The 26,252-nt window shown below is 40.3% G+C and overlaps 1 protein-coding gene across 1 annotated transcript in view; it reads right to left on the bottom strand.

Annotated features, from left to right (window-relative positions):
• Positions 1-26,252, bottom strand: part of LOC121317842 (voltage-dependent calcium channel subunit alpha-2/delta-4-like) — a 183,773-nt gene that overhangs the window by 140,665 nt on the left and 16,856 nt on the right. Inside the window, exons 5-6 of the mRNA XM_041253943.1 lie at positions 3,089-3,205; positions 1,435-1,494 (exon numbers count right to left, since the gene is read on the bottom strand). Of these exons, the coding sequence (XP_041109877.1) occupies positions 1,435-1,494; positions 3,089-3,205 (177 nt within the window). The remainder of the gene's footprint in view (positions 1-1,434; positions 1,495-3,088; positions 3,206-26,252) is intronic.

Genomic DNA, 26,252 nt, shown 5'->3' with positions numbered 1-26,252 from the left:
GTACAAAAAAGTGCGCTAGGTATTCATTTGATTTTACTACTGTACTGTAAACTCTATAGGCGTACTGTACAGATTTATATTTATACTGTACAGCTCTACAGATAATGTAATATATAGCCTACCCAAAACACATTAGTGTTATTTCAGGGCAATGATTTACATTTAAAATGCATTGAGGACTATAAATGTATGTGTGTGCGATTTTATTATACCGGATTGTATTGCTTTTTGAGGGTGAAGGTGGAGGCCCCACTATAGAATCTGATGGGATTAAACTGCATTTTATTTCTTATATATGTAACAGTATTAAAATAGGCAAAATGAAGACGGAACAGAATGCATTGTACAGATGACATTTACATTTAACAAAAACAATGTTATTTTAATTCTTGCACCCTTGCATGTATAGACATTCAGGCACCCTCTGCTGCAGCAAACCACAACTCAACTCCCACTATTTATCTGAACAATTTTGCATGACCTCTGCAATAGAGATCTCGCTAAAAAGACACTTATTAAATTAGTATATTGCGGTTTTCTTCATTAATACATACGAATAAATATTTATTTTGCTAAGTGTAGCACCGAAAATGCATAATATTGTAATAACCAGCAATCCAGACTCCTACATTTAGAAACTATTGTTGTGGTCTCTGACACTGCCATCTCAATTCTTTAAATTGTCGGAGAAGGAGTTGGAGCTTGACAACGACTTGGATAATGACCCCTAATTTTGGTGTGTACCAAACCATTTCTGCTGGTACGCACGTGAGAAACTACTGTTATAGATTATGTGTACCCCCTGGTAATACGTCTACTAAGATAGACATAACAAAATATGTTATGCATATTTAACTGAAGCCGTTAAATATTTGTCATTGATTAAAGCTAGTTAATATATATTTTTTTTTTTATAAAAACAAGTCAAATTAATGTATGACTGTTTATCACTAATTATGCTCACAACATTTAAAAAATGGAACCACTGCAGGACTTTCAGAATTGCTTGGTGTGTTGAGCCCCAGCTCTCAGCTGCTTCTGATACACCTGCTGCAGAGGCAGAGCAGCAAGGCAGTGACACGTCACTTATTCCAACCCCTATAACACTGAAACCACACCTGATAGGTTAATGATTCAAGAGGCATGTCTTCCTGACACATAAGAGTGATGCAGCAGATTCTCCAAATGGAATAACCCTATTTCAGCTGCACCGATTACATTTAAAGGGGTCCCTGTGGGGCTGGTAAAGGCATGACCTTGTGGTGCTGTATGCAGGATGAGAAATAGTCAGAGAAGGCCAGGCATCAACTTAGTGAACCTTTGGTTCTCCTGAGCTGTTGTGGGGAGTTGCTGTGGTGAGGGACCACTTGCACAATCTAAATTCGGGAGAAAAACAAGGATCAAATAATTAGAGAAATTAAACAGTGAACTCACCTCTAACGACGCATTATACTCATGGTACAAGTCAGCATCCTCTGCGGCATTTACCAGCCTCTGCGTGGAAATGAAAAGAAAGATACAAGTTATTACGATTAAGCAAGGTGAAAGCCAGATAATGAGTAATAATACAGGTTTAACACCACAGGAGAGACCTAATGTTTGACAACTACATAAGCTGCGCCGGTACACAAGTAAAGCAGACATTAAGGAACTAATGTGGCTCTGGGCAGACTGCCAATCACTGGAGCTTATGGTGCTGTAATACAGGCTCTGGCAATGCTAGCATTGTAACGAGACTCTGTACAGTGTGCGCTTTACATATTGGGATGAATTGAGTGCTTTTCAATCTGGGAAGCATGTCAACCTGTGCTGTCAATAACACTGTGCCTGAATTGCATTTCCTGCCCCACTGGTTTGAAACCAAGACGTCCTGCAATAGCAATGTTGATTAGGGGCCAGTTTTTGTCAGTAATGAGCCCAAGATGAAGGTCTGTACTCTCTGGTAATGGTCTCTGTACAAGGGGATTACTGGGATTATAAATCAATGAAAATACAGACCATGCTCTTAGTGTATTAGTAATAATAATACTAATAATAATAATAGTTTGTGGTTATTGAATGTCTTCACTCTGGCCCACCCACAGGACAATGACAAGATCACAACATTTCAGGGAAAGATTCTCATGTTTGTTTTCCACTCATCTGAAAATGTCATTTTTCCAACCTCTATTATTTTTGATGCTCAGAAAGATGTGACACAGGAAGACATGCACTTTAAACAAAAGTAATTCTTCTAGTCAAGATCTACAGGCATCTGACCCAAATAACTTGACAAGCTCTGTACATGAGGTGCACAAAGCCTACAGAACCTACATTTTTCAGGTGGGAATCGGTATGTACAGTATGGAAAGCAGACGGTATCAAATTGCTTCAATTGTTTGAAACTGTACACTGTACAAGAAACTGTACAAATATAATAATAGCACTTTATATGGGGACATATGGAAGACCCAAATGCATGATAGCCTCATGAAGATGCCATTTCTACAGTGGAAAATATATTTATTATGTGTACAAAACTACTTTTTTCCAGCTATTTTCAATATTTCATGCATGAAAGAGCTAATATTAATTTAAAAAAAAAGACATACAAAAAGGGAATTCTCAGAACCATTTCACATACCTACTAGGAGTGGTCTTTCCAAATTTACCAAAATTGTTTAGATGTTCAGCCAAATCACTAACTAAGGAAGGAATAGCCAAGTGGCATCTAGCGTACTGTATACACAGTAGACACCCTCTAAAAGCTAGCGTGATTTTAGAAAATCTAAAATTACAAATTTGGGACATCGATGTCAAGACGCCTTAGCGATCCAGTCCAAAATGATAACTTTAAACAAATTTTAAAAAGGCCTCATATACAAACACACATTAAATAATGGTTTATATCACCATTAATATTCTCTGCAGCAGTCATCACCTGTACATATCTGACTTTGTCTATTGTTAATGGCCCCTGCTTCATCTCTGGACACCAGACTGTCCTCACAGTCCAATATCTATCAGATAATGACAGCGCGGGACACGTACATGTTGTATACATGTGTTCTCAATGTTGTAGTCATGTACATTCAAAATAATTTCTTACCTTTACGGCTTTCATTTTTCTGCCCAACATCTCCTCCATTTCCTCAGCAAATTTCCTCACCAGTTCCAAACCATCCACCTCCTCAATCTTTATTATCGACTCGACGTCCTTGTATTTCTGTGGGTGTGAAGAGGAGCGCTTGTAAGTCAAAACACTAACCAATCCTTCATGTTTCCTGCTCCTGAGTTCTTTGTATTGTAATAGTCCTTTACTAATTGGTTCATTTGGAATATCTCTCGGTTGTGAGGACAGCTGTGTCAACGTGCCTTGAGTGTGTCCAGAGTAACGTAGGATAACTAGTGGGCTAAAAAAATGAAGCACAGTACCAGACTCTGTGACAAGTATGATACAGAATAAAACTGTCCTGCGGAAATTCAATAACAGCATCTGATATAAAGGAAATGCTTTGTTGAAAGGCCCACATTGCCACGTTTACAGCGTATGTGTTTATGGAGCGTGCAATACGTATTGTGCATGGCTCATTCTAACTCAAACGGACCATCGGTGGTTCAATCAAATGATTATTAAACAAGCTTTAAAATTATACTAAAGTTATCCCCCAACATGAAAAAATATGGTCAACTGAAAATGTTTACCACTGTCAGACTCATTCTCACCATGCTTATACATCTCTTACTGTACATTTCTTATTTTGCATGCACAAGACAGCTGCCCTTGCAACATTTCCACATCATCAACCACAAATGAAGGAAACACCTCCCAAGTACTCGGTCCACTTGAGCAGGAATGGCCCATGTGGAGTCTGCCTAAGAGCTTGACTCTTTTTCTACCTTATGTTCTCAGCATGACTTCAATTCATGTGTCTTGTTCATATTGAAAATCAGTATACATACTTTAGCATTTGATGTCCAACTCAGCAGGAGTCATATGGCAGTCATTTTTTTTTACTCACTTTGACTGCCAGTCAAGTGAGTCATATGGCAGTCAAAGTGAGTCAATGTTGAGCTTCTCAGAATTTCAAGCATGAATGTTTACCTGTGCTGCCCTTGCCAGGCCTGGTTTGCAGCTCTCAGCATGTGCAGGATTTGTTGATAACTATAGCTATTAAATAGGGTTTTATGGATTAGGGATGCTCTTAATCCCAAGTCCTGATGCTATTGCTGCTGCTGCTACTCCACCAGAGCAATTATTTTCGGCACCCTGCGAGTCATGTCACCAACACAAATCTCCTCTCCATGGTTCCTACAGAGCACAGGAGGAGAGCTGGATCACTGAAGGGACCAGTAGATCAGAGCACTGACTCCTCTGTGACCTGGGTTCGATAGCAGCTGAGGGCAGCTTTAATACCTTTTCTGTGGTCTTTTAGTACAAATCAAAGGTGATTCCAGATCAACAGACTGCCAGCTCTTGAGATTCTTGCTCTCTATTTACCTCTGTCCTATGTTGCTAGGCAACCATGGTGATCAACAGTACTGTAGGCCAAGTTTCCTAGAGTACCTACTTTGTTGTGGAAAACCTTTTCAATGCAGAGCAAAGATCTTTTTGTTTTATTCTCTTCTTCAAGGGACATTCGGATAATTAGCACTACACATAACTAGCCTGACATCAGTAGGTCCTGTTGGACAAATAGATTTTATTTATTGTTCCTATGTTTGTTTTGTTGCTAGAAAGACACTCCTGGTATATTTGTAGACAGCCGCACAGGTTTCTAAAAACTGAATTGTGGAAGCCTTGTACCGAAGCACAAACATTATAAAAAGTGTTTACGTCCCACTCCTATCACTTCTGATTGGGTAGCTATGGAAGAAGCTGGTCTTGCATTGGTTACAAAGAAACCCAGAAATGGCTGCCAAGAGAGCCTCTGGCAACACACAGACTAATCTTTTAAACTTAAAGTATTATTTCTGTTTTTGTAAATCAGCAAATAAGTGACACTGCTTTCTTAATACATGAACATGACATTTAAATGCATCATATGGATCATGAAGATGACTCAAGGTTTGACAACATGGTTAATGACTTAGGAAAGGAAACAGACATGAGAACGGAGAGTACTTTCAACAATCAAGTTCTGCAGTTAGCAAAGACACGGAGCTCCAGGTTTGTATAGGTGGCTGGAGCAAAGTGACAATGGTTGGGGGTTTGAAGATTCATCAAGGGAGGATGAAATGCTTGAGAGACAAGGGACAAGGGCCTGGCATTGATCAGTATTTTTTACAAAGTCAGTCGATTAAATCCAGTGACAGGAAGCAAACCACAGTTCGCAGTATATCAGCACCCCTGTCATAGATGAGAGGAGAGCTTGCATAAACACAGCTAGTGAAGAACCTAATGATCCTTGTGAACCCGGTCAGATTGTAACAATTCCCATGCTACATAATGTGGGTGTAAGTCTCACCCACCTGTCCCTTTAACTAGGGTCAGTAGCCTGGCAAGGTTAAAACTTCAATTCCCACAGTTCCTTGCAACCACCCTCTGTTCATCCTCTCTCCCCATTGGCTCATTTAAATATTTACTCCTCCAATCTCAGAGCTCCTTAGAAGCCAGCACCTGTACTGAAGCTGGCTGATTAGGCCTGCAGGGTGACTCTCTTGCTGTTGAGGAATCCATGATTACAACAGCATTTTCTTCCCTTAAATCTCAGTGAACCCTTTAGCATGTTTTAATAAATACCAGTGCATCCATTAATTTTCTTTTCCTTCTGTACTTTGTCTAAACTCTTCTTTTTGTTTTCACTGTTACTTGTTTAAGTGATTAACTGATTTTTTTCCAAAACCACTGTTCACCATTCAACCCTGCGCTACTGAACAGACTAATTCACAACATTCTCTCTTTTATCACCAACCTTCCACTATTACCATCAGTGCTGGACTCTTTTCTGGACTTCCTTATCACTTGGTGAGATCATTTCTTTTCTGTTTGTTTGGAATTTTTCTACTTTAATTTGATACTTTGTTTCCTGTATTTTTTTTTGGGGTTTTGTTCTTTTGTTACTTTGTTTGGTTTTCAATTATCCTGCTTTGCTGGGCTTGTTTAGGCTAAACTTTCATTCATAATCCACCACAAGACTGTCTTTGTAATTGTTTTCCATCAGTAATTATTTCATTCACCATTATCTTACTCTGTCTGTCTGTGCGTTGTTGTTTGTGTTGTGTGTGGGTTTATTTGAGGCCCACTGGACACTCCACCCATTTCTCCTTTGTGTTATTTTTTGCTTTTTTATACTTTTATACTTACCTGTTCCCTGCAATTATTTGTTTTCTTTCTTATGAGTATTGTTACTACTGCTTTCAACCTTTTTCTTTTTCTCCTTTCTTTATCTGTTCTATACTCAATTTTTCATGCTAATGACACCTCTGCCAACCCTACTTTTGCTGTCTGTCACTCTTGCTGACTTAATTAGGTATCTGAAGTAGTCTATGAAGTAGTAGCTCCTTAGGGAGGACAGTGCTTCTGCTTCTCAGTTGTGCAGAGTGATTGTTACAAGACGAACAAAGCGTAGGAGAGAAAAGAAACTCAACGGCCACAAGCCTGGAGTTAAACGGTCAAGAGCTTCTGAGAAAACAATGTGGGACACAGTAAACACAGTTCTCTGTTTTGAATTGAAATGGTTAGGTGGAACAGTCAAAAAGAAGCTGGATAAATTGGGGAATCCAACTACGCACATGGAAGCGAGAGGTTTGGATTTGAACAAATAAAGGAGAAAGTCCAAACTATTCCTGTAAAGTCTAGATGGCAGCAGGAGATTGAGCGCTTACTTAGAGAAAGGAGGCAGATGAGGAAGCAATGGAGCAGTGCACAAAAAAGTCAGAAGGAAGCACTCAATTGATTACAAAGGGTCATAAAAGATAAGCTTGCAACGTTGAGCTGAGCGCATATGGAGATGCTGCAAAAAACAAGAAGAGTGCGAGAACTAACTTTTATAAAGACGTTATTCACCAAGGGAAAAACTGGCACACTAAACAACTAAGTCTGAGCTGGAGAGACCTGGAGGAAACACACACACACATTAAAAAAAGGCCTATATCGATTCCTTCAGATATCCCACCTATCAATCCACCAGAATACCACATGGAGGACTGCACACCTAAGTGGAAAGAAGTAGAGCAAGCTTGGTCCCTTAAAATGAGCTTAGATTTTATTTTGCTAAAAAAAATAAATAAATAAAAAAGTTAGATTTTTATTTGTTTTTTTGTTTTTAAACAAAGCACCTTCGTAAACGCTCATACGGATCGATCAATCACTTGTTTGTACCTCGTTACTGAGCAACTACTGTACTGTGTGTGAGAAAGTGACACTGACAGCACCAGGCGGGATGACCAGAGGAAAAAATTCTCTCAGCTGTGTCACCTTGCCGACCATGAAGCTCCGCCTGAAATTGACACTGATGACACAAATAAAATGTTTATTTTATTGTGCTTTACATGTGTTGCTGTTTACAAAAATGATGTCTGGCTGGGGCTATGAATTGCTATCTACAAAAGTTAATGTACTCACATACACATGTAGTCTTTAGTAAAGTCCCAATTTAAAGACAAAGTTTCATTGCAGCCCTCAGGATGAAATTGTTAGCTAGGGGGCAAGTTTTTTAAATTAGCAGTAGGAGAAAACCATTTCAGCAAGTACGGTAGAATCTGCCAGAACTGACGGATGCTGTATCTACTATAGATACTAATGAGAGCAAAACAAATACAAAAGAAAAACGAGGGAAACGCAGATCTTTTCAAGAAAACTGGGGGACTTTGTATAAATGAATTTTATATTTTTAAATGCTGCAATAACATTTTTGCTTGTGAAGCATCCACACTAATTTGACAGAACAGGTGATTTATTTGCAGTGTGCAGGATCTTTATTTTCCCGCATTGGTGCTTGAGCCCCGAAGCACTCATGGAATCATTGCCTGTGCACCTATTATCACTGATTAAAACCTGGTTTTCAAACAAAGTGATTATCGCTTACCAATACTGTATTGGTATAAGAAAAGTGTGTTTTTAAAGTAATTTCAGCTTTCAGTCAATTAAACTGTTTCACAGTACCGATCGAGTGACAGTTTTCTAAGCATTATTTGTGAATGCTTATTCACCCTTATTCACACCCTGTTAGAAAATTGACTTCCCTGCATTTTTTAAAAATTATTCATCATTTAATTATAAAATTACAATTTACAAGATTAAATACGCTAAGATACTCTTCCTGGGCGCTGCCATAATAGGGTCAAACGACTGTGATACTGTACGCCGATTGGCTCAGTGGATATGTCGATTTTGCTAAAGTAAAAGCATGGCGTATAGTGTGTTATGGAAAGAAACGATCATTTCAGTTGTATTTAATGTGGTGTATATAGTGTTTATTAGGACACTGACCATCAGAAAGTAATCACTGTGAGATGAATGATCCTGCGTTTGGCGTATATCATTTTTTTGCATCTAAACTATATATATATATATATATATATATATATATATATATATATATAGATATATATATATACACACACATACACACACACATACAGTACCTATAGAAAGTCTACACCCCCTTGAACTTCTTTCACATTTTGTTGTGTCAGTGCCTCAGCGTTTCATGTATTTAAAGAAGGATTTTTTTCCACTTATCCTCACACCATACTCCACACTGTTAAGGGGAAAAAATTATATATTAAAACAAAAAAAGAGTTAATACTTGGTGGAAGCACCTTTGATAGCAATTACAGCTGTGAGTCTGTTGGGATAGGTGTCTACCAACTTCGCACACCTAGATTTGACAATATTTGACCATTCTTCTTTACAAAACTGTTCAAGCTTTGTCAAGTTCCTTGGGGAGCATTGATGGACAGTAATCTTCAAGTCATGCCACACATTTTCAATTGGATTTAGGTCTGGGCTCTGACTGGGCCACTCAAGGACATTTACCTTTTTGTTCCTTAGCCACTCCAGTGTAGTTCTGGTAGTATGCTTTGGGTCCTTATCCCTTATATGAGAAGTGGGTAAACAATATATTGCCCAAATTCAAAGTGGGTAAACGTTGTTTACCTGTGTATACCCTTGACTACACCACTCAGTTAAACTCCAAAGAAAAATTTAAAGGACCTGGTATTGCCAGGCAGTCTCCCATCCAAGTACCAACCAGGCCTGAAAATCATAATTTTATTTCTTCTTCTTCTTCTTCTTCTTATTATTTCTTCTGTGAAAAACCCAAAGCATATTTAAAAACTTAATCTTGATGTTTCTGAGATGACCTTTATAGGTATTACGTAATTTTGTTATCTACATGGATTTATATGTTTCCAGGGGAGCGATTGGCATGCTGACACGGTATAGTCAAAACATGCTCCCTTGTACTGGAACAGCGGGCTGGTTCTTACATGCCGAGAATTTGGGCTTCATAATGTTTGTGTGTACGCCAACACACTGAAGTACTTCACGAGAGTAACCAAATGTTTAAAACTAAAAGTTAATATCTTTAAAGTGGTTAAAACATTCATACGTTCTTTATTAGTATTCTGGTTTGTTTACATTTGTTAGCCTTGAGTTTGATTAAAGTTCAATACTATGGAGCACTGAGCCTTTAAGAAATGAATAATTTGAACAGAGGTAGGTGACTTCACAGATGATGTGTGAATATGTCTGTAGTTGTAGCATACGACAACTAAATAAAAGAAAATATATTTCAAAAGCTTTACCATCAGTGAAAGAGACACTACTCCACGCAAAGCTCTCTGTGAGTAGAAAAGAGTTTATTGTTTGTACGCATTAAAGAAATAATACGTATTGCTTTATTAAACTTTTAACTCAAACTATGATAAATTAGTGTGCAAATGTTCGGTATATGAGGTCAGTGGAGTGTCTTGAGGCATGTACTGTTTTTTTTTGTTGTTGCAAATATCAGGATGTTTAGTGTTATTTTTTCTACTATTTACTTAATACGCGATACCTTTCGACAACTTCGAAGTTGACTATAAAATCCGGTACTGAGAAAGTCTTCCAATGTGATTTATAGCTGGAATTAAATAGATTTGGTCTGGCAATAGCAAAACACTCCCCCTTCTCAATCCACTTATAGTCAATAAGCGATAGCTGCTTTTTGAAGGGCAAAAAGGGCTTGTTTTGGTTCCACAAGATTTCGCTTGTAATTTTTCTTGTGTTTTGTTACCGCGAATGCTTTCACATCCTCGTTTGCGAAATGCTAACTTTGACTTGGTCCGGCCCCTTTTTTGCCATTTACCATATACATATTTTTTAGATTTAAACACTATATAAAAAAATTAATTTTTTTTTACTAGATTTGAACAGAAGCAATATTAGTTATTTAATGAACATGCACAATCCATCGATTTGTGAAACTATTAAGATTGACAAATATGTTTCTACTGATATAAATGAAATGCTATATATTATATTAGGAGGTTGTGAGGTCCAGTGGTTAAAGAAACAGGCTTCTAACCAGGAGGACCAGAATCCGAGCTCAGCCACTGACTCATTGTGTGACCCTGAGCAAATCCCTTAACTTCCTTGTGCTCCATCTTTCGGGTGAGACATTCTTGTAAGTGACTGCAGATGATGACTGGTTCACACAGCCTAGTCTCATATCTTGTAAAGCACTTTATGATGGTGGTCCACTATGAAAGGTGGTATGAAAGGATTATTATTATATATGAGATTATCTGTACAATATTGTATTATTATTTTAAAATAACAGACTGTAAATCTCATGTCAATGTGTTTACATATTAATTTATGTATGTATTTATTTTTCAGTGAGAGTGTGCTGCGAAAGAATGTTGCCCCCCCCCCCCCCAAATAAAAGCCATCAGGGTATGAAACCAAGATCACCCTTCTGCACCAGTGTTCCATTTAGCCATCATGGGACAAGATTGGAAAATGATGAGGGAAAAATAGGTGAAAAATGTTGTAGACTGTTTAAAAAAGTATATACTGTAAATAAACAAAAGAAAAAAGCAGAAGCAGAAGCTGTTATTTTTGAATAACTTCCAAATATTGGTTATTATAGTTGTACTCTTAGGGGTAGATGTACTAAAGTATTGCATCTGTCGCAATTGTTGCAAACCACATGCTAACCAGAAGGAAGTGTAGTGTGAAATGAATTAAACAAACGCAACGCTGTTAGCATCATTTTAACGAATGCTTTGCAGCCGCAGTTCTTATTTGTGCTTTACCCTATAAAAAATATGTAATGCTGAGCGTTCTTCAGAATTTCACAAAAACAAGGTGGAGACTCGGTGCAAATGAGGGATAAAAAATTTTGCAATGAGATGCACTAAGCTGCGGGCAATTGCATCAATTTGTTAAGAACTTCTGAAAGAATGCTTTAAACAGTTGCAATTGTTGCTGGCATTTCCCAGTCTGTTTTTTCTTGTGTGTTGCCAATTGTGCTCAATGCATTTGAGATGAACACCCAAGTACCTGATTTTCACTAAAGTCAGGGTGTACTTGCAAGCCTTGAAAACAAATTTCTATGACATTTCTGGTTTTCCCAGCATGTTGGGAGCAATAGACTTCACACATGTGCCGCTAACCATTCCAGCTCATTCTCAGCATCTGTATAGGACCATGATCTGTTGTGTGTTAGTTGTCTAAGTTACTAAGTTACTAAGCTACTTTAACCAAGTTAAAATTAAAATAAAATTTAAAAAAAAAACCTGAAATCATTTGTTTCAATTTAAAATAATCTTTTATTTGCATTGTACACAAATGCGTACAATGCAGCAGCATGATTTATTTTGTGTTATCAGTAGGATAAAGTGCGCTAGGTATTCATTTGATTTTACTACTGTCCTGTATACTGTATAGGCCTACTGTACAAATTTATATTTTTACATAATGTAATGTGTAGTGTACCCAAAACACATTAGTGTTATTTCAGCACAATGATTTTTATTTAAAGTATGTGGGTGAGTTTTTACTGTATTATTTTTAATTCCGACACCTGCTTATGTCGGACAAACATGTCCGGTTTAGTGAGGGGTTACTGTATGATTATGAAAAGGTTTTTGGGTATGAAGGTTGGGGCCCCGCTATATAATCTGATGGGATTACACTGTCTTATATTTTTTTACATATATAACAGAATTAAAATAGGTAAAATGAAGACGGAGCAGAATGCATTGTACAGATGACGTTTACATTTAACAAAGACAATGTTATTTCGATTCTTGCACCCTTGCATGTATAGATGTTACCCTTCGGGCACCCTCTGTTGCAACAAACCACAACTCAACTGCCGCTATTTTATTTGAAAAAATGTCGCACAGCTCTCTCGCTAGATATCTTGCTAAGATGATGCAAATAATATTTAAATTAGCATATTTTTTCTTGGTACATACGACAAAATGTGCACTTTGCGAATTGTCGTAATGAAAATGCAAATTATGGTATGTTTGTGCTGCGACTGGCCCATCTTAGTACATGTACCCCTTAAGAGTTTTTAAAAAGGACAAGTAAATTTTTCTAGCATTTTGTGCCTTAGATAATAAGTTTTTTTCAAAAATTGTACACTCCTGCAACGAATACCAATCTAATTCTCTCAGAGGCATAGTAGGCAGCATTGACAGACATTTTGCTCGTCAAACTACAAGTCGTGGATTTTCCATGGAAATTGGCAAGAATTTCCCAAACAGAACTGTAAAGATATAATGAAAAGATTATAAGCAGGGGTGAAATTCTCACAGGGACTTATTTTAATGCCAGTACTGGGACTTATTTCATCTGTTCAGCACAGTTCATGCTGCTTGCATTGGGCGTGTTGTTTTAGTCACCTTTTGCTCACCCGGTGACACTCTGTGGTCACCAAACTGTTGTTAAAATCAATAGGTAATGCTCAACAAACTGTTGTTAATTTCACCAATTAGCCGGGCTACAAAGCTGGTGAGATTTACCAAAACAACATGGATGCTGCCGTGGAGACTGTCAATGTGGAGTGTTGGTAGATCAAATTAAACATTTTAGCCAATGCTGATGGTAAATTGTTTAAGAAATGATAAATAATAGAAGTCCTACCGAATTCCATTCATTTGTGAACTTTTCCCTTCCATATAGGGAAGCCCAACATATAGAAGAGACTCGACAAACAGGAGAGGGGTCATTGTCTCTGAGTTGACCCATTATACGATGTGGCTCACAACCAGAAAGAAAAACATGGATTAGTATGTATTACACACACGCGACAGGTTCTGTCTGTTCAAAGGCCCAACATATGTAGAAGGGGGGTTCCATCCCTGAAGAGATGCGACAAACAGGAGAGGGGTCACCGTCGCTGAGGAGACTCGACAAACAAAGAGAGATCCTGACGCTTGGGAGCTCATGCATAAATAGAGGCATCAGAACCTGAAAGAGATGAAGAAAGGGATCATGCTTTGCTAAAGGTGGGGTTTGGCTGGGGGTCCCCTCTGACTCGTGGAAAACCGTCCTCTAAAGAGGTAAATGAAACACAGCATAACACTAGAAGCCCTGCGGCGCTCATTTTTATTTCCCAGTCCGCAATGTGTTTAGCTGTAATCAGATTAGTATCTGCCTGAACGCATGACTGACAGTCTATTGTTTTCAATCAGCCGTTTGAATGCTGGCGCCTGCTTCCTAGCTGTGCTACTTTGGTCAGTCGATTAGCATCAGGACTAGTGAAAATAAATACCAGAGACCATGGTGTTTTACTACGCAACAAAATATGGAGCTGTTGTTTTGGATCAGATGGCACAGAAGTATTCCGCGAAAGCTGGCTCCCGACGGTGGTCTGTTCAGGTGTTTTACAATGTATTGGACCTAACAGCCATCAACTCCTGGGTACTTTACAAAGAATGCACAGAGAAGAATTTACCAAGGAAAGAATATATTTTACAATTTGCACAGGAACTTCGCAAGAAGAATTTGGAAGAGAGGGAGACTGTCAAGCATGTACCCACAGCTGAAGCTGGCAACCCCGTTGAGAGCCTCAAGAGACGTCAATGCCAGGTTGGCAAGTGCAATAAAAATAAAACTTCAGACAGCTGTGCCTTGTGCAGAAAGGCAGCATGGAGAAACGCATTATCTGTGTTGATTGTGAACAACCTTAGCTTAAGGTAAATGAATACCCTTTTGTCGAAAAAATAAATAAATTAGACTCTCAAGTCTTAAAGATTCAAAGAAGAGAGCTCGAGCTGACAACAGTAAAAATGACAGAAGGGTTTTGTTCTTGAGAGAGGAGTCAAAATAGTGGTTAAATCCAGAAGTACACTTAAAAGAAGGAAGTCATGAACCAGCGAGGTTTATTGTTTTGGAGGTGCGGGTCACAGCTGACCTGTAAATAATAAACCATGAATTCGAGAATTAGAATCCTCTCTCTTCATTCTCACAAAACATTACAGTATAATCACTGCATGTTGATTGGCTGAGCTTTCATTCTGATCAGATTTCATTTTGCAGTGCGTCACAAATCTCCTCCCATTTCGCTTTGTGTCAGTGGTGCGTTAAGTGAGTGGCTCAGAGCGGCTCAGTAAAAGAGTCAACTTAACGGCTCAGTTTCACTACTGCTGAGCCGCTCAGAGTGCTCCTGAACATTTCTCATCAGTGATAGGACTGAGCGAAAGGAATGGCCACCTGCAGGAAACAAGTGGAGATGACAGGCAGGATTGACAAATACGTTTGTCAAGAACGATGAACTGGTTTCAACTTATGATGCATTAATTGGCTAAATAAGACGGTCAAAATTGTTGTTTTTGAATTTGTATCATTTAATTTCATTTTTAAAAAATGTAGAGCTGTTTTACGGTTATTAATGTATTATTATTAGGCTTGTAGTATTAATATTCATCATTTTCATCATTAGTGTCTGTATTAAACACAGCCAGATATGAGGTTCAGTCCAAACAGAGCACCGAACTCAGTGAGGTACAGCAGGTGACAGTAACTTCACACAGGGCCATTTCAATTACCATCACCTCCGAAACACAAACAAGCAAAGAATTATTATTCTCGATTTTTAAATGTTGCTCAGTGCTCTCGTGGAGCAAAGCGTTAAGTCATTTAAATAAGCTCAGTGTGCTTTCTGAGCGTTCTCACTCTGAGCCGCTCACTTACTTAACACACCCATTGCTCATTGGTTGATCAACGAGAGAAAACTAACAGTGTGACGCAAAAAGAGCATCATGGAGTAATTATTTAAGTGCGGAGAAACTATCATTATTCGAAAGAACATTGCTGCACATGAATTTGAAGACAAAAATCAGTGTCCGTCATAAATTACATAGTTGATAAATCTTAGAAATAATTATCACAACTCATTTAGCCTTGCACAGATTTCCTTTGCGCAAAAATTTCTAACATGGCAAGTGATGTGTGGGACAGAAGGAATTAACATAAAAAACAGGATCAACATGGTGCTGCTTCAGAGATACAGATGTAAGGATGTTATTTACCAAAAAAAATGGTTGGTTTAAAAACTTGTTTTGTACTGCTATTTTATTTAAGAAATGTTAAAGAAAAAGCTATTTTCTAAGCTAAGAACATAAGTTGAAGAAAATAGTTTTAGTAGTTATTTTATTTATGAATATGTAAAAGAATGAAAAATTTTAATTTTTTTGTAAGAAGTTTAGAACATTAGTAAATAGAGTGAGGTAAACTTAATTTTCTCATGCGTGAGTTATTTGAGTGTGTGTACTCATGCTCTTTTAAAGTCAAAATGCTCCATTTTTACAGTATTTCATTCTTTCATTTGAGCAATTTTTAAAAGTCTGGTTCAAAATTAAATGGAACCAATTGAAAAGACTCTATGGGTCAATTACAGCTTGTGTATAACAGGCCTTGGGTCAATTACAATTATAATTACAATTGCAGCAGGGCTAGTCTTTGCCACCACAGTCTCTGTTTAATCATTTTAACAGTGGTGATAGCTGGGAGAGCAACAGCAGAAAAAGTCTTCGTACCAGAAGCATTCTTGATGGGGATTTTTTATACGGGGATCCATCACAGCAAGAAACTAAGGCATTTCTACAAATCGCACAGCTACTTTTACGGTAATAGGGGCTGACAAGTTTTATTGTGTTTACTTGGTAGACTAGCGAGTGAGTGAAAAAAATGTAATGGAAAATCATCTAGCAAATATATTTCATGAGAATAAAGATCTCTAGACACTGGATACAATGCTACATGCCGTACGACACACCGCACCACAACAAAAAAAATAAAACGTGTTCTTGAGAAGAGCCATTCACAATGCCTGCGATGGGACGGGCAACACTGAAGAGATATGAAAAGAAATAGGATTGGTGTCTATTTTTGCGATTTGGTCGCGCGGCAGCTAGGGAACTGACCAATATGGAACAGTTTTCCAGAGCTGTACAATAAAGGACACAAAAATTATTAAGACACGGCAATGAGGGAGAACATGGCAGTCCATTTCCACGGAACTCAATATACCTGGTGTGTATGATTCGTTTACCTTTACTGGAATAGTCTGAGAAGCTATTATGTATTCGACATTTTTATTGCCTGGATAATAGAACTATCATAAGTGTGTGTGACAGGCTGGTGAGTGGATAGAGGCCCAGAGACAGTCTGCAGTTCAAAAAATAAAGTGCACAAGGGCAAAATAAAGATCTTTAAACACAAATAGAAAGATAACAAAACTTACAAAAATAATGTTTCCAGGCTGGGCAATGCCTTCACGATTCAAAAATCACAAAAAACCACAAACACCAGCCTGATTCCTCAGCTCCCTCCTCCTCACTGGAAGGCTGAGGCCTCCTTTATGCCAGGTGGCTAAATGATAATTGAATAATTACATTAGTTGATTGCTCCCACCGGGGGCAATCAACCTCGGCAGGGAGGAGAATTTAACTCCATCCCTGCCAGTATTTCCAAGGGCAGAGCCCTGCTCTGCCACAGTGAGATTTTTTTCCAGCTGATGATAGTCGGAGACGAGATGCCTATCACATCGTACACGCCTGTCACCACTGGTGTGAAAGGTAGTGTCGCAGCAAAAATACCATTTCTAATCTGCATTAGTTTTTGTAGCAATTTTACAGAGTAAGTTATAAACCTATTTTGTATTGTGGGATTTAGACCTTTTTGTATCATTTGTTCATAATACCATTTTTTTATAACATCATCCCTTCTTTAGGATATCAAAACAAAACTCCCTCTCTACAGCAGTTACTGCAGTTTAATATTTCTTAATACTTATCATTTAAGGTTTAACTTCAGTTTTATATTACAGTACATGACTGAGTGATGCATGCAGAGGTTACAATGTTTTTTTGCATTTTCCGGGGAAGAGAGAACAAAGGTTTCAATGGAAGGTGACAGAGGGGGTCGGCGGAGTAGGAAGGGATGAGAGAGACAGAGAGAAGGAGATAAAGTAGTGGTCAGAGATATCAAGAGGAGTGACCGTGAGGGCAGGGGAGCAGTCCCTGGTGAAGACGTAGGTCCCGTTGACGGCCCGCTGTGTGAGTAGGGGTGGGGCGGGGAGAGATAGAAGGCGAAGGAGTGAAGAAGGGGAAGAAATCCAGCAGAGTGGTTATAGGGTTGAGAGGTGGATGTTGAAGTCACCTAATAGAACAACTGGTGGAAGGAGAGGGGAGGAAGTCAAGAAAGAAAGTGAGTGAGGGTTCCAGGAGGGTGATAGAGAACAATGAGGAGCAGGCGACAAGGGGAGTTGATTTCAACATCTTGAAACTCAAAGGTGCTAACAGAGAGGAGAGAGAGCAGAGGGGACAGAAAAGAGCAGGGAGGGAGAGACAAAAAGTCCTGTTCCCCCACCCCGCCCAGAGGGGCGAGGAGAGTGGCACAGGACATAGAGGGTGGAAAGGGCAGCCGGAGTGGTAGAATTATCAGGGGAGATCCAGGTAAAAACATGGTAGGCTAAGGTACTTTTGTGTGTAACAAGATGTATAGATCATATTGGAAATTGATTTAAGGTTAAGTACTTTCACAGCTTTTAATTCATGGTTTGAATGTTCACATATTGGATGAATCTTGTTTTTAATTTTTTTTGGCTTATATGCTCAAAGTTGTTGACAGTAATCTCACTCTATGTGTAACCTGTATTCTGGAACATCATGCACATGCAGCTCAGTAAGTGTAATGGTCTGCTGTCTGCTTGCACAAACCCCATCTCAATAATTCTTTGTAATTGAGTCCTGCCTAGGATTATTGCTCAATTAATCCCTAGCAAGTCTAGTGGTTACCTATTGCTAATACCCTCCATCAGCAATGGCCAGAGGCAAGACCAAGAGTCATTAGTACTCAGAAAGGAATGCTCTTAAATGGGATTATTTCATTATTACATAACAGATTCGCTTTGTGGTTCCCTGATTTAATTCTGGACAATCTCCACTCATTCCAATGTAGGGATGTGAGGCAGCATCTCAGAATTCCAACACCACTGCATTTTGGAAAATACAAATCCCTGCAATAAACAGAACGAATGTGGATCTATTTATAGCTTCCACGGGCCATAGATATACAAAAATAAAAATATCAATCAAACCCGTCTGTGGCAAAGTGCCCACCCCTGTGTGTATTTTGTGTTGTAGGTTAATGTTGGTGTATAGTCATTGGTACAGAGTGGAGTGTTTAAATTGTATATTTGTATTTAGGCACGAGGATTGCACAGCACTTCACGTGTAAGTAAAAAGTAATAATATGTGAGCACGGGGAATTGCACTTTATTAATTCACGTGCAGTTGTACCGAGACTCTAATTGAATGATTGATTAGCAATCGCGTCTCAGTACAGCTGCATAAAAGCAACATGTTTTCACTCACTCGGGGTTGTTGTGTGTTCGGTGAGTGGAGAACGGGTGTGGAGACAGAGGTAATAATAATAAAATAATAACGTAAAGTAAAATATCAGCTCACTGTGTGGTTTAGTGTTAGTCTGTTTTGTTCATCTGTTTGTTTTGGCGAATCTTACAACCGTTTATTTTCTGTCTGTCTGTGCACTATTAAATGCTGAGCGAGACCATTCGCTCAGCTCCACCAAACTCCACCTCTCTGCCGTTTATTTCCTGGTTCCTGTTTCTGGTCTGACGCCCCCCACCCGTCCGTCTTTGTAACACCATCCCACATTTGACATAATCCACCAGAGTGTGGGGGGAGTAATGTGACTCAGAGGCCGCACTCTGACTGGCTGAACTCTCTGGGGAATCAAGGGTTTGCACTAATCCAGTAAGGCTGGCAGTGTGAGGCCATCACATGACCTACATAATTCCAACACACATGTTTAGTGTGATTCTGCACTGGTTCAATCTACACTAGCGACTGAGACAACAGAAGCAGCATCAACCCACGCTTAGTTACTGATCTGCCAGATCAAAATAAAAAGTTAAGCGGCTGGTTTGAAAGTAAAGAAAGTAAAGTAAATAAAACTACTTTTTTGTTTCACCGTATTTGTTTGTCTGTTAGTCCACTGTCTTGTTACCTTTTTATTTTAGTGCGGTGTGCTGTTTTGGTGCGCTGTTTTTGTTTAAATCTTTTGTTTATTATTATTTAATAAAACACCAAGCGTCCCTGTGCCTCAGTTTTACCTGCTACTTCCTGAGTCTGTGTTTCTGGTCTGACGTCACCACTACAGTCATCCTGGTCACAGTGTGGTTCAAACTTAATCAGAAGCATACATAGATCAAAGAATAAAATACAAAGACATATCTATTTGTTAATGTGGACTGAAGGAGAAACATTGGCAGAAGGTTCAAAGCAATTTCCAAATATGGAGAAAAAAAGCTGATCAAATTTCATATTCGTACTATGATGGAAACAGTTCCCTTATCTTCAGGAGTTGATATGTAGGTTCCCATGTGTGTTCAAAGCCTTGGAACAACCAAATGAACAGAATACCAAGAGTGTGTAAAATATAGCCAACTCTGGTCCTTTCTACCAGAGCACACAAATAACGAGGTGCCAAACCTTTAAAAACCTTAAACATAAAACAATACCAATGTAAAACCTCCTCTTCGTAAGTGCCAGCCTAATTTTATATACATATGACAAGGATGTGTCAAAGGGGAACACTCTAGAACACATCTGCAACATGAAAAAGTCAGGAAACGGTAGCGTGAGAGTAAAATAACAAGTATCCCCTGTAATGACTGTAAATTCCCGATCAGAGCTGTCAGTATCACGTGAAAGTTGATGACTACGACATATATCAACAGTATCTACAGAATTAGAATGGACAATTCGTGTTTAATCACAATTCGATAAAATATATATCCAAATATATGCAGAAATCTAAGTGTGATAAACCGACTGATGGATATTCTGACAGCCAGACACCTCCGCATATCCAGAATCTGAAATTCTCAATAATGCTAAATAATGCACATTTAATAAAATAATAAAAGCAACTATAAAGACATTTCAATCTACCTACAAAATGAATGTGGCAGGGCCGAACACACATTAAAAACATGGGCCAGTTTGCAACCCATTTAAAATCATAATTTTCATAGCCCATTATTTTCAAAGCCCTTGTAAAGTCCAATTGTAATTGTCGTACTCAATCCCGTTGTGGCAGGAAATGGCATTGCGGTGACGTCAGGCCAGAAGAAGGAAGAACAACAAAGGTATCTGCAGTTCAATGGCGCAGTGCGCACCATTTTTATTTTAAATTAAAAAATAAATAAAATATTTTAAAAAAGAAACACTGCTCACAGAGCAGTGTAAATAAAAGCAAGGTGTCGATGGGGGCGGCCATGGTGGGAGGTCCTTCTCCCCCCACTCCTTCGTGGCTGGCAGCTCCCCCTTCCGGGGCTTCAGCCACTGTTTCTCCTGCCGCGAAAGTGCAGCTGGGGGAGCTGGTCTCCTGACCTCCCCCAACTTCTTCATGGCCGGCAGCTCCCCTTTGTGGGGCTCCTACCACCGTACTTCATCCATGAAAGTGCAGCTGGGGGGAGCTGGTCTCCTGACCTCCACCAACCCCCTTCTTTGTAGCCAGCAGCCCCCTTTTCTAAGGCGCCAGCCCCGGTGCTTCCTGTGGTCCTGCAGGACTAGTAGCGGCCCCAGGCGGTGCAAGCCAGGCAGTGGCCCCAGGCGGCGCAAGCCAAGCAGCGGCCCCAGGCGAAGCAGAGCTGGCAGCGACCCCAGGCAAAGCAGAGCCCTCAGCAACCCAAGGCGAAGCAGAGCCCTCAGCAACCCCAGGCGAAGCAGGACCCTCTGCAACCCTAGGGGATATAAGAGAGACACAGGCTGCCCCAGGCAATGTGGAGCAACAGGCAGCCCCAGGCGATGCAGACGTGACATCCTTGGGCAGTGCGAGGCAGGCATTCTTGGGCGGCGCAAGGGCAGCAGCGGACCCTCGGGAGGCGATGGCGGCAGCGGACCCTCGGGAGGCGACGCCGAGAGGAGAGCCCGGCTTAGCTGTGGTGCTGGCCGTCTTCACAGCCACTGCGGCCGGGCGGTTTTCCCACGTGCTCCCCTCAGCAACCTATGCAGGGGCTGCTGAGATCTGGCAGCATCCTGCCTTGGTCCCTCCAATGCTGAAGGGCGAGGCAGCTCCTGCTTCTCTCCCTCTAGCATGGGGTGGAGACAGAGGCAGCTTCTGCTGCTCTGCTCCTGACAGTGATGGAGACAGGTAGCTCTTTCTGCTCTGCTTATGGTGAAGGCAGCAGGGGCTCCTCCCCTTCTGCGGCGAAGGTGGCAGGGGCTCATCCCCTTCTGGCTGCAGTGGGAAAACCAGCAGGCATGCTCCCTCTGCTAGTGGAGGTTGGATCGGCACGTAGTCCTCCCACGGTGGTGGAGGTGGAACCAGCAGGTATTCTCCCTCTGCTGGTGGAGGTGGGAGTGACAAGCAGTCTTCCCACGGAGGTGGAGGTGGAACCAGCAGGTATTCTCCCTCTGCTGGTGGAGGTGGGAGTGACAAGCAGTCTTCCCACGGAGGTGGAGGTGGAACCAGCAGGTATTCTCCCTCTGCTGGTGAAGGTGGGAGTGACAAGCAGTCTTCCCACGGAGGTGGAGGTGGAACCAGCAGGTATTCTCCCTCTGCTGGTGGAGGTGGGAGTGGCATGCAGTCCTCCCACTGAGGTGGAGGTGGAACCAGCAGGTATTCTCCCTCTGCTGGTGGAGGTGGGAGTGACAAGCAGTCCTCCCATGGCGGTGGAGGTGGAACCAGCAGGCATTCTGGCGGGTACCTGGGATGTGGATGTTCGGCCTCCCCCTTCTTGGGCTGTGAATGCACCGACTCCCCCCTTTTGGGCGCAGGACGTTCGGGCTCCTCCCAATCCAGGTCCATGTCCTGGAGACCTCCAGGCAGTGGTGCTCCTCATGTCTGTAGCGCAGGCAGTTGGTGCACCACTACTCTTTCTCCCATGCCTTCCTTCCTCTCTGCCTCCTCCTCACCTCTGTTTTGGTTTGAGGGCGACGGCTCTTCTAGGTTCTCCAGGGTGCCTGGTCCTGGCTCATTTGGGCAACCAACACCTCTCCTGGATATTGGTAAGGGCAGATGGCCACTGTGTGTCCAAACTCCCCACAACCAGTGCACCACTCATCTACGACATATACCCAGCCAACGTCCCTCTGCAGCTGCCGTTGCGCTTCATCCAGCTCCTTTTTCCTCCCATCCCTTCACTGTTGATCCCACGCTGGAGACCACGTTTGGTAGAAAATGGCGTTGCGGTGATGTCAGGCCGGCAGCGTGTGCCGTTTTTATTTTAAATACAAAAATAAAATATTTAAACAAAAGAAACACTGCTCACAGAACACAGAATAAATTATATAATAAATAAAAGATAAAAAAAAAAAAAAATCACAGACACCAAATAATATGACCAGGATGGGCAACAGCCTTCACTGACCTTACTTTTAAATCAACTTTCGTCTCTCCTCTCGCTCTCGTACTCTCCTCCGTACACCCACCCCGAACATGGAGAGCTGCAGGCTATTCTGGAGATGGTCACCTTCTGCACAAGGTTTTAAATCATTCCTGGCAGAGGATGTGTTTACTAACCTCGCCTCTGCCAGAACACGTTTCAACAAAACACAGTAGACACTTCGCTGTTACATATAAATAAACATACAAAACAAAAAATAAATCATAATAATCAAACCACGCTGTTCTTATATGTATATATATATATATATATATATATATATATATATATATATATATATATATATATATATAAACAAACACAAGATAACACGGGTGGAGGGGGAAACCCCGTTCTAGAAATAAACAAACAATACATGTAAGCAGGGCTTTCCTACCGCCCTGCTACACCCATACAAATAAAAACAATGTGCTTACTATCTATGAGAAGATTTAGTTTTGGTTTCTCTTGCTGAGAAATTACAAACAAGCAAGTTACAGTGAGAAAAAAAATAACCAGCATTGTCCCACCCTTTAACAACCAATACACACTCCTGATTCGCTGGTACAGTACTACCCTGACCTTTCAACTCCCACCTAATGGGCTCTCGGTAACTGTCACCGATAAATGTACTGTAGTCAAAGTAGGTTAGCCACACACGCTGCCACATATAGGTAGGCTACCGTATTACAAAAAATAAGCATCCACGATACTTCTAAAATGTCATAAATCATGTAATAAAATCTTGCAGCATTTGAAAATCATAGTATTATTATTATAACGGCCGCCCTCTTTTAAGCTCCGCTGCTATATATATAGCCGCATAGCTGAGCTACGACATCTCCGCATAGCTACATTTTCTTACATGTATAGAAAATGAAAAGCAGCTCACCTTTTGTAGCAGGTGGGACCCTGAGTATTTTGTTGCTAAAGAGAACATTTCTCCTCCGAATGCATCCGCCCATAGTTTAACCCTGCACAAAAAAAACAAAATAAATATTAAGCAAGTGCTTCCATTTTGGGTCATTTCTGAGAGCTAAATTTATTGGAATTGCTTTTTACATTCCCTAACTGTTTTTGCAATTTGCATTTTAAAGTGTTCCAGCTTATGTTGCTCCCATACTAAGTTATCATCTTTTCTCTCTACCTGGCTTTGTGCTGTGACAGAAAGACAATGATTCTTTGTGGTAAATCTCCCTCCCGACCTGTAATGGGAACAGAGTACCCTGGACTATATGGCCTGATACTTCATTCCCATGGTTAGGAAGTCAGTCATTTAGAAAGGGGGCAGAGCTTCGGTGCACTAACTCATCTACCTGGAAGGGAAATGATGTGGCAGCCATGGATTGGAGGAGTGGCTGCAATCGTTTACCAAGGGGTCACGTGTGACGGTATAAATAGGGGTCGAAGTGACATAATCTGTTCCTTAGTTTTGGTTAGAGAACAACCTGGAAAGACCTGTGGTTTGTGTGGAGAAAATCGTGTTTTATTTATTTATTGTTGTATCTAAAAGATAAAATCCAGGAGTTGTCACAAAAGGCCAGCACAAACCTGGACACTTTGTTTAACCTCAAGTACTGTATTTTCAACACGAGCACTAGAGCACGCACTGTGGACAGGTGTTTGTGTTAGTGTATGTGTGAATTCAAACGGGACTGTTATTATTTTGGGGCCAACCTGTGGATTACAGATAAGCAATACATGCCGCTGTATTGGTTCTCATTGACATTGTTATTATGTACTTTTGTTTGCCATTAGACATTTGTATTACAAAACAAAACCATTAAACAACATTGCACCTGGATTATAATTGTCTGTATGTTTATTGTTCACCTGCACCTGCACACTGTTAACCACTTTGCCACACACTTATATTAATTTCAAGCACCATAAACTAGTAATGGAAATATTAAAAAAAGTTACATTTGAAGCTACTTTCCATAATATTGCTAACTTGTATCTGTTTCTAAATACTTTCAGTAAACAATTTTTATTGTAATTGAAATCCTCAGCTCAGTCTTTGCATTTCAATAAACCATTATCGGTATTGTTTATCATCCCTCGATGAAAACAAAAAGAAAAACAACAAACCGACTGGGAATTTTGCGACATTAAAGAGTAAATGTCTCCAAATGTAATTTCAATTGTTTTTCTTTCATGTATTTTCCCTTCTTATTGTATGGTGTTTGCAATCATTTGGAGTGATTCTAGGTTCTGTTTTCTATCAATATCCCTTTACCTGGCGTTGAGCGTGCCTGGAGAATCTTGAATGCTGGGACTGAACAGTCTTCCTCATTCCATTCAAATCATGTGACAATATAACCTGTCAGCCCCACCAGTATATAGAGGGAGTCTGAGAGAAAAAATGACACCAAAGTTTGGTGGTTTTTCATTTGTTTGGTGTTCAAGGTAAACATGCAATCTTCAGTTGTGAAAAAGTTATTGCCCCCCCTAGTTAACTCAACCCAATTAAAGGGATAATTAGGGTCAGCTGTTTAAATACTTTGGTTAATAATCATGCCTGATTTGGGCCAGCCTTGCCCAATATACCTGACTAACTTTGGCCCTTACCATCAGAGTGAAGTTGTCAGCACACAGGTTCTAGAGGCACATCATGCCACGATCCAAAGAAATTCCTGAAGACCTCCAGAAAAAAATTGTTGATGCCTATGAGTCTGGAAAGGGTTACAAAGCCATTTCTAAGGCTTTGAGTCTCAACCAAACCACAGTCAGAGACATATTGTCCAAATGGTGAGAGTTTGGGACAGTAGTGAATCTTCCCAGGAGTGGCCGTCCTGCCAAAATCTCTCCAAGAGCAAGGCGTAAAATCATCCAGGAAGTCAAAAAGAACCCTAGAACAACATCCAGGGATCTTCAGGCCTCTCTCGCCTCAGATAATGTCAGTGTTCATGACTCCACCATCAGAAAGACACTGGGCAAAAATGGAATTCATGGCAGAGTAGCAAGGCGGAAACCACTGCTCACTAAGAAGAACCAAAAAGCACCTGAATGATCCACAAGAGTTCTGGAACAATGTTCTATGGACAGATGAGTCAAAAGGAACAATGTTCTATGGAAAGAGTAAGGACAAGTGTAACCTTTTGGCCAACATGGGCCTCGTTATGTCTGGCCAAAGTCAAACACTGTGTTCCACAGTAAGAACCTCATACCAACGGTCAAGCATGGTGGTGGTAGTGTCATGATTTGGGGATGCTTTGCTGCATCAGGACCTGGACGACTTGCCATCATTGAAGGAACCATGAATTCTGCTCTGTATCAGAGAATTCTACAGGAGAATGTCAGCCCATCCGTCCGTGAGCTGAAGCTGAAGCACAGCTGGGTCATGCAGCAAAACAATGATCCAAAACACACAAGCAAACATCAGAATGGTTGAAGAACAAGAAATTT

This window comes from Polyodon spathula, chromosome 7, assembly GCF_017654505.1.
Source record: "Polyodon spathula isolate WHYD16114869_AA chromosome 7, ASM1765450v1, whole genome shotgun sequence".
NCBI lineage: Eukaryota > Metazoa > Chordata > Actinopteri > Acipenseriformes > Polyodontidae > Polyodon > Polyodon spathula.
This window is presented reverse-complemented; position numbering and strand designations above follow the sequence as displayed.